General features: G+C 42.2%; 1 protein-coding gene across 4 annotated transcripts in view; it reads right to left on the bottom strand.

The window, feature by feature from the left end:
* The window catches only part of LOC119575460, a 12,236-nt gene extending 3,936 nt beyond the window's left edge, over positions 1–8,300 (bottom strand). The window contains exons 1-8 of one of the 4 annotated variants that reach the window (XM_037923096.1): positions 7,981–8,300; positions 4,897–4,987; positions 2,630–2,819; positions 1,788–1,987; positions 875–1,032; positions 507–693; positions 189–263; positions 1–14 (exon numbers count right to left, since the gene is read on the bottom strand). The exon at positions 1–14 is cut by the window's left edge and continues 40 nt beyond it. In XM_037923096.1, coding sequence (XP_037779024.1) covers positions 1–14; positions 189–263; positions 507–693; positions 875–1,032; positions 1,788–1,987; positions 2,630–2,819; positions 4,897–4,987; positions 7,981–8,052 — 987 coding nt within the window. In that variant the 5' untranslated portion in view covers positions 8,053–8,300. Of the gene's footprint in view, positions 15–188; positions 264–506; positions 694–874; positions 1,033–1,787; positions 1,988–2,629; positions 2,820–4,896; positions 5,363–7,980 lie in introns of those variants that run through there. The other 3 variants (XM_037923093.1, XM_037923095.1, XM_037923094.1) reach the window with 3 other exon arrangements.
* Positions 8,301–9,732: the final 1,432 nt, after the last annotated feature.

Genomic DNA, 9,732 nt, shown 5'->3' with positions numbered 1-9,732 from the left:
CTTTTCCTCGGAAACTGTATATTATGAAGATGAATTAGTTTTCATGATAAATATTGATCTTCAAATCAAATCAAAATTTTCTCAATTAATACGATATAACTCGATTCTATATATCAATATTAATGTTTTAGTCTATACTGTTATTTTCCTTTTTATTGTGAAATGAGAAAGATAAAACCTGAAATTACCTTCACGAGTCATGAAAGCCGTCACCCGATTGATACAATCGTTAGACTTGTTTACGGAACACAGCTTTGAAGATACTGAAAAAAAAAGAAAAAAGAAAAAAAGATCGCCGTTGCTATAAACACTTGGAAATATAGAAACACAGATAAAACGAGAGTGTGAAAGACAGGTAGCTAGACAAAGACAAGGGTACTAGATAGATATTGTACCACCGTAGATTGAAAGACATCAGACATACATACGTATACACAGACATATCGTAAACACGCGAAAAAAATCTAACAAATAAAATGAAATACCACATCTCTTTTTCCACTCACGTTGTAAATTATCCTGAAAATAACTACTGCAACCGCACAGCTCGGCACTGCACTCTCTATAGATCGCCGTCATGCAGTTTCCTTCAGTGAAATAGAAATCGTCAGACGCCCCATACACAATGTCCTTCACCTTAACGCACTCCGACTCCCTCCAGTCCGGGTTCTGTTTCACCTGCACGTTGTCGATCTGCGGAAGTGCAAGGAGGGAGGGACTAGAAAGGGGGGAGGGGCTAGGAAGGAAGGAGCGATTAGAAAGGAGGGAGTAAGGGCCTTTGAGATGCTGTTGCTCCGTTACAGTGAAAAACTTCACACATACGGAAACACTCGGGAAATCGTTTCTGAGCACTTCCACGCATCGCAACACGTACCGTTTGTAGAGACACCTGCATTGACAGCAAAGTGTTCGGGGTTATCATTGGGCCATGACCTACGACTTCGAGCGAAGGGTGAGTCACATTGTTAAGTAGTGTGATTTGAAGTTTACGTTTGAGCCACTTCGATGGATCCAAAATACCTTTTACCAGGGCTGTGGGAAGTAAAAGTATGGATTGTTATTAATTTTCATTTAAGTTTTGTTAGGCTACGTTCTTGATTTTGTTTTCTTCTTCATAAATCTGAACTTTCAATCTTTGGAGAAAAGCAACATCAAATTTCACTAATTTTTTTTCTCCAAATATTAAGGCTCCAAACCTTTTTTTCTTTCTCTTTCTCTCTCACTCCCTCCCCCCTCTCTCGCCCCCTACCTCCCCTCTCCCCCTTTACCTCTCCCACTCCCCTCCATATCTCCCTTCTTCCCACCCCCCTATACCTTTCCAAATAGTCTCACTACCAATTAAAGTACAAGGCTCATCATTCTCTCTTCCCCCTCCCTCCCACCCACCCACTCCTGTCCTCCCCTCTCCCTCTCCCACCTCTCCCCCCAAAAAAGCTCATCATTCTCTCTTCCCCCTCCCTCCCATCCACCCACTCCTGTCCTCCCCTCTTCCTCTCCTTCCCAAAAAGCTCATCATTCTCTCTTCCCCCTCCCTCCCATCCACCCACTCCTGTCCTCCCCCTCTCCACTCCCACTCTCCCCCCAAAAAAGCTCATCATTCTCTCTTCCCCCTCCCTCCCACCCACCCCACTCCTGTCCTCCCCTCTCCCACTCCCACCTCTCCCTCCCAAAAAGCTCATCATTCCCTTCCCCCTTCCTCCCATCCACCCCACTCCTATCCTCCCCTCTCCCTTCCCAAACTCTCCCTCTCCCACTCTCCCTCCCTCACCCTCTACCCACCACCGTACCTGGTTCATCATTCTTCACCTGAAGGAGGGTGATGATGAGGCCCCCCATCTCCCCGCTGAACGCCTGACTGAAACTCTCGTTGGCAAACAGCACGTAGCATTTCCCGGAGAAGGTGGGCACGGGCGTGAACATCCGGCAGCAATCTCGCCCGTGGATTTCCTCGTCGTTGAAAGTACAGTGGACGATCATTTCCTCGCAACTGTGGAGTGGATGGATGGGTGGGTGGATTGATAGATGGGTGGGTGCACTGAAAGATGGGTGGGTGGGTGGATGTATGTACGGGTGGATGGATGGATGGATGGATGGATGGATGGATGGGTGGATGGATGGATGGATGGATGGATGGATGGATGGATGGGTAGGTGGATGGATGGATGGATGGATGGATGGATGGATGGATGGGTGGGTAGATGGATGGGTGGGTGGGTGGGTGGGTGGTTGGGTGGATGGATGGATGGATGGATCGATGGGTGGGTAGGCAGGTAGGTAGGATGGGTGGGTGGTTGGATGGCTGGATGTATGTATGTCTGTATGTCTGTATGTATGTACGGATGGATGGATAGATGGATGGACGGACGGATGGATGGATGGACGGACGGGTGGGTGTGTGTGGGGAGAGAGAGAGAGAGAGAGAGAGAGAGAGAGAGAGAGAAAGAGAGAGAGAGAGAGAGAGAGAGAGAGAGAGAGAAAGAAAGAAAGAAAGAAAGAGAGAGAGAGAGAGAGAGAGTGAGAGAGAGAGAGAGAGAGAAGAGAGACAGGAAAAGAAAGAGAGAAAGATTGACAAAGCGTTTCGAAAGCACAAACCCAACCACGAGGAAGATTCAACCGGACCAACACCTACTCCAGAGACACGCGGTCAATAATCTGCGTCGCATTCATCTTCTTTACTTCCAGAAGATTCTCAAACTGTTCCTGAAGTATAGCGAGCCTGACCTGTCCCTCCGTCGTCTTGAAGAGCTTGGGATTGCCAATCCACGGACTGGCAGCGAGCATCATCATGTAATTGGCTAAGTCGGCACTCACGTTGAGCTCTGGAAGGGAGGGCAAGTGTAAAGGGTATTTCTTTCTTCTAATTTCATTTATTTATTTTTTTTTGTCTCTGAAAGGGATGGTTGTTGTAAAAGGGTATTATTTATTTTTTCATCTTTGGTCTCTGGAAGGGAGGGTTAGTTTAGAAGGGTATTCTTTCTATTTTTTTATTTTGGTCTCTGTAAGGAAGGGTTGGTATAAAGGGTATTTTTTTTTCTAATTTGTAATTTTCGGTATTTGGAAGGAGGGGTATTTTTTTTCTTTCTTTCTTTTTTTGTCTCTGGAAGGAAAGATTGGTGTAAAGGGGTATTTTTTTTATTACTGTTATTTTTTGGTCTTCGAAAGGGAGGGTAAGTTTAAAAACGTGTGTTTTTATTTTCAAATTTCAGTATTTGGAAGTGATTTTTTTTGTCTCTCTTTTTGGTGCAAATGGGTATTTTTTGTCTCTGGAAAAGGAGAGTTAGTGTATTTTTTTTCTTTTTCTTGTTTTTTTTTTGTCTGCAAGGGGGGATTAGTGTAATGGGGTATTATTTATTTATTTATTTATTTATTTTTGGTCTCTGGAAGGGATTGTTAGTGTAAATGGGTATTTTTATTTATTTATTCATTTTTTTTTGTCTCTGGAAGGGAATATCAGTGTAAATGGATATTTTTTCTATTTCTATTTTTTTCTATTTTGTTTCTGAAAGGGAGGGATACTGTAAAAAGGCTTTTTTTGTCTCTGGAAGGCAGGGATAGTGTATTATTTTATTATATAATATCACACACACACACATTTATATTTATATATATGTGTGTGTGTATGTGTGTGTGTGTGTGTGTGTGTGTGTGTGTGTGTGTGTGTGTGTGTGTGTGTGTGTGTGTGTGTGTGTGTGTGTGTATATTGTGTGTGTGTTTGTGTGTGTGTGTGTGTGTGTGTGTGTGTGTGTGTGTGTGTGTGTGTGTGTGTGTGTGTGTGTGTGTGTGTGTGTGTGTGTGTGTGTGTGTGTGTGTTTCATAAGGTGAAATACAGTTGTAGACTAATATGACAGTTATTACAGTTATGATTTTTGTTATCATTATCATCATAATTACACCACCACCACCGCCACTATCATCATCATTATCATTCCTGTCACCACCGCCATCACTCCCATCACCGAGGTTCTGGAATTTGTCGATGTAAGTATACGATACTGACAACTTAAAAAAAAGAGGATCATCTATTTAAGAATATCAATATGCTCTTACTTTTTCCCATTCATTTACTTAATTAAAACAAAAAGGGATTAAAAAAATAGCTTCAGAGGAAAGACATAAAGCGACAGCATAAGAATGAAAGAAGAAAAAATAAATAAATAAATAAAGAAAAAACGGGAATAAAATCAGGAATAGGCACTTAATCCGCGCCCTCATCACCATTGGGAATTAACATATAAACTTATTTCCGAACATATCGCTATTCATCTATTTATCCCGGAAAACTGGCTTATTTCAACTTTACACATCTCAAGGCAATTAATTATCTGCGTTAAATCACCCGGAAGAATTTCGCTCACATTCATTATTCACTCGTCGACTTATCGAGGCCATTAAAGCAGGAACTTAGGAGGGGAGGGGGGGAAAAAAGAAAAAAAAAAAAAAAAACTTCCAAAAGGTAATCATTCCCCTTTTGAAATCCATGGGCTTTCATCTCGCTGATAATTTGTTTTCTTGCGCGATACGATTCTCTTTTTTTTCTTAATTTGGTCTTTTCACTTTATTTTCTGTCTGTCTGTTATTTGTTTCTGTCTGTCTGTCTGTCTCTGTCTCTCTCTCTCTCTCTCTCTCTCTCTCTCTCTCTCTCTCTCTCTCTTCTGCATCTTCTTTTCCCACTTCCTTTCTCCCCTTTTCTTTCTCTCACTTTCTTCCCTCCTTCCCCCTTTCCCTCTCTTCTTTCCTCCCTCTTTCTCCCCCACTCTCTCTCCCTCCGATCCTCTTTCCGCCGCCCCCCTTCTCTTTCCCCTTCACACACTTTTTTTTCTTTTTTTTTTCACTTACTTACGATTTACACAACGAAGCAATCAAATGTAAACAAAGTCCATACCACCTTTGGCTTACCTTCCAGTTTATAGCGCGAGAAAATGCCACGATTGCAGAGGGCAACAGAGGGCAATTGCAGACCTTCTTTCAGACTGTGTTTCGTTGTTACCTGAAAGGATTTGCGAAGGGAGGAATAAATGTAATAGATTTGATAAAAAAGATTACAGTGTGAGGATGGTTTAAAGATGGTATGGAGGTGGTATAGGAATGGTTTGAGGATGGTGTAAGGATGGAGATGGTATGAAAGCAGTGTGCAGATAGTATTCGGATGGTATGAGGGTGGTATGAGGATGATGGATGCTGTTAGGGTGATATAGGATGGATCAAGGGTTTTGACAGGGTGCTGTGAGGATGGCATGAAGGGGAATATGAGGATGACATAAGGGTGGTAGATGGTATGATGGTTCTAGGATACTATGTCGCGGGGAAACTATGTCGCGGAAGTAATGTTGCCACATCGCGCTGCGACATAGCTTCCGTTTCGCAAGTGGATAAAATGTCGCGGGGACGGCATGTTGCCATTTATGTCAATACGTTGCGGTTCGTTGTCGACGGGCCAGATTTAGGAAGTGTTGAAATTACAGCAAACATAATTTAGTATATAGTTTACATAATAACAATGGTATAAGACATATAAACCATATATCTTTTATCTTTTGTCTCTAGGTATTAAAGTATTTTTGTGATGAGCATAACTTTATTAGCCAGAAATATTTTGCGAACTCCAGAAGCCCTTCATCCTTGGAAATTTCGTCGGCAAGGAGTATCCTCATGCAATGGTGGACGTCGTTCAGCAGAACAAATGCCAGAACCAGGAACCTCCTGACCCGGGTGGGGAAGGCATCATCATCTCTATACCGTGCTGCGAGACCCAGATTCTGGCCCGAGTGGAAACAGCAACCTCTGCACTCGGAAATTTCTCTGGAAGGCGTTTATTGCTGTCTTCTCAAAATCTGTTATTATTGTCCCTGGATTGCATGATAAGCCAGGGGGAATAAGCTGTAACACCTCGTACAGCATTTTATTATATATATCTTCAATCTTTCCTGGCAACAATGCATAGACGCACGGATATGTTGTACCCAAAGTATGCATGGAGTGTGTACTGCTGCAGCCGATAGGGGCCACTTTAAACGTTCCATCGCCAAACCAATGGCGAGACTTGGCAAGAAATTTCAAATGAGTCTGCTGCGAAGATCATCATCCCATCATCTTCATAACGAAGGAGGGCCTCTCCGCTTAATGTTGTCCGAAATGGCTGGAGATCAGACGCACCCGTCTGTTGCCGCACTCGCCTCAACACCCTCTTGACATTTTATACCGTTGGTATTAAACGAGTCCAGATGACTTCAACTCTAGTGTAAATTGTGTTTACAATATGTCCGATGGGTTCTGCTGTTGCGGCAGCACGTTCCTTCGTGGCTGCCAGTATTTCCTCCACCTCAGCTTTCCCAGGGACAGCAGGATGTCTGTGGATGGGGTATTGCCACTTTACTATTAACGGTGTGAACTCTGGCACCACAGGTTCTATCTTCGCATCTCCACACCACCTTATTGTGATAGTCCCTTTCCTTCGTAAAGAGATGCTGGACAACTCTCAGTTTCACAGTCGCCCGGTATGACGGTATAATGCGACAGGCCTCGGGGACGTTGACGAGAGAAGGTGGAGGAGGTAATCGTCACTCAGCCCTTCATGCAATGAAACATCGAGCTCGGGGCAGGGTGGTAATGGAAGGTCCGTTGAGTTCTCCATGCGGAAAGATATCTCACTCTTGCTTGCTTGAGATTTGCGAAGTTCTGGCTTCGCCCGGGCCTTTCACTTATGGCCCGGCATATAATATCTCACTCACTCCTTGAATATTCCTTGATATAGCAAGATAACAAGACATGACACACACGGCAGAAAGGAACGCTGAAAGATAAAGCCATCTGTTCGCAGAGTGGAAGAGCAATTAGGGCAGGTAAGGTCAGCGGACGACCAGCTTATATGAGGACACCGGACTGCCCTGTATGTACCCACCTCGTGCAACACAGTCACCGCAACATGATGTCCGCCCGACATGGAGTCACCCCCGTCATGCAAGTTTGCGACCTTCCTTCCAGGTCATAGTGTCCGCACGACATAGTGCACCGGTATTAGGGTGTTATGACGGTTGCATGAGGATGGAATGAGGAAGATGTAAGGGAAGCATATGGTTAGTGTGAGGAAGTAAAAAGGCAGTGTAAGGGGGGGGTGAAGGATGTATGAAAAGAAGTATGGAAATAAGATATAAGGGCAAAATAGAAATAGTTATAACTGCTATCACTTACTTTCGAAGGTTAATGATATATGTTACTAAACACACACACGCACACACGCAAATACATATATATATATATATATATATATATATATATATATATATATATATATATATATATATATATATATATATGTGTGTGTGTGTGTGTGTGTGGTGTGTGTGTGTGTGTGTGTGTGTGTGTGTGTGTGTGTTTGTGTATATATATATATATATATATATATATATATATATATATATATATATATATATATATGTATGTATTTATCTACTTATTTATCTATTGACCATTGATATCTGTATTCATTAATCTCTGTTGTTTTCCAATTAATTTTCCATATTAATTTTCTTAGTACCACTCTTAATCAATGCTATCTGCATATTGCTTTTTAAAATATGAAAATTTATTTTTTTATCAAACATTCTACTTTTTTCCTTCTACCTCTTTTTATTTCCTCACCTGCATATTCCTATTAGTCAGCTCTCCCTCACCTCTTCCTCACTCTATTTCTCTCTCTCTCTTTCCCCCATGTGTCCCCCCTCTCCTTTCCTCTTCCATTTCTCCTTATTTCCCTTCCTCACTCACTCAACCCCATCCTACGTCCATTCCCTCTCACCCTTCTCCATCCTTCCCCTACTCTCCCCCATTCCTCCTCCCACCTCCCTTCCCTAGTTCCTCCAACCTTCCCCATCCTCCCTCTCTCCCTCATCTCCATCCTCCCTCTCTCCCTCATCTCCATCCCCCCCTCCCCTATCCTCCCCCCTCCCTCCTTACCCTCACCCTCCCTCCCACAATCCTTACCTTCGAGCTGATTTCTCGAGCCGCAAAATCCTCGAACAGGTTAATGACCGCATTGACGAGGAAAATCAGCATGGTAAGTGTGATGACGAGCCACACTATTCCCAGAAGAGACCGCCAATGTGTCCAGATGTGCGCGAAACCGTGGCCGCTGGTGTCTTCGCAAAATGCGCGCAAAATTTCGCTGACGCTGGCCTTCCATAACGGCGTCTGTGGGGGGAGAAAAGAAGAAAATAAAGGTGAAAAAGAAAAGAAAAAGTAAACAAAAGGGAAAAAATGACAATTGAAATGGCGCGCAAACCTTCGCACACATTTGTCTTACATATCGGCAATTGGGGGGGGGGGGGAGATAAATAAACTGTAACAAAAAGGAAGTGATAACAATTAAGACTGATGTAGATGACATATAATCATGAAGATAACTGCAATTATGCACTTTCGTTGTATTTAAGTCACTTATGATTGATTTATGCATTTTCGTTCTAAGTGGTGCTATCAGAACCAAGAGTTACTTATGCTACTTATGTACTGATGACTAAGTAATTGTTATAACAAAGTTATATATTACGGAACGTGCGCCAAGGCAGTAATAGGTACAATCAAAACATTAGTATTAATGACAAGATTTACTGCCAAGAGCATTCTTTCGCTAGTAAACCATTATGGTCAGTCGAGGACACGTAAACGATGACGGTCCCTGATTCCATTTATATTATATTGATTTTAGTTTTTTTTTTTTATGTAGGCAAATATCTGTAATGAAAAACCTTTTTCATATCAGCCCTCTTTTTTCTTCTTTCTTTTTAGAGTGTAAGAAATGGAGCCAAGCTCTCTCTTTCTTTCACTTTTCATCTTTCACATTCTCTGCCTTCTCTCTCTCTCTCTCTCTCTCTCTCTCTCTCTCTCTCTCTCTCTCTCTCTCTCTCTCTCTCTCTCTCTCTCTCTCTCTCTTTCTGTACTATATAATAGCTCGATGGCTATTAAATTTTGTACGTATTTATATGATTTTTGGTTTCTGGAGAGAGAGAGAGAGAGACAAAGATATATATATAGATAGATAGAGAGAGAGAGAGAGAGAGAGAGAGAGAGAGAGAGAGAGAGAGAGAGAGAGAGAGAGAGAGAGAGAGAGAAGAGAGAGAGAGAGAGAAAGAGAAGGAAAAGGAGGAAAGGGAGGAGGAGGAGAAGGAGGAGGAGGAGGAGGAAGATGAAGAGGAGGAGGAGGAGGAGGAGAAGAAGAAGTTGGAGAAGGAGAAGATGACAGGCAGACATAAACATAAAGGATAAAGGGTAAAAAAAAGTTCAGACAAAGCTGAGGGTTTTGCAACTGCTTGTAATGAGACTCTTTATTACAGTAAAAAGCGGAAACCTAGACTGAACCTGCATTTCCGAAACTGCCGAGAATTGCTTTAATACGGTATTCACTTCAAACGCTGTGCAGATATTAAGCATAATCAGTGTTGAGAAAGGAAAGTTTACTGATTTTTGCTCAACGGCATTTTCCGTATTTTTGCAGAAGTGACTTTATATGGGAAAATATATATATTTTTTTTCAGGAGAGACACTAGTTGATACATAAGTATGTATATATATAAACACACACACACACACACAAACGCACGCACACACACACACACACACGAACGCACACAACACACAACACAAACACACACACACACACACACACACACACATATATATATATATATTATATATATATATATATATATATATATATCCATTGTTTCGAATGAAAGA

The sequence above is a fragment of the Penaeus monodon genome, chromosome 7, assembly GCF_015228065.2.
Source record: "Penaeus monodon isolate SGIC_2016 chromosome 7, NSTDA_Pmon_1, whole genome shotgun sequence".
Classification (NCBI taxonomy): domain Eukaryota; kingdom Metazoa; phylum Arthropoda; class Malacostraca; order Decapoda; family Penaeidae; genus Penaeus; species Penaeus monodon.
This window is presented reverse-complemented; position numbering and strand designations above follow the sequence as displayed.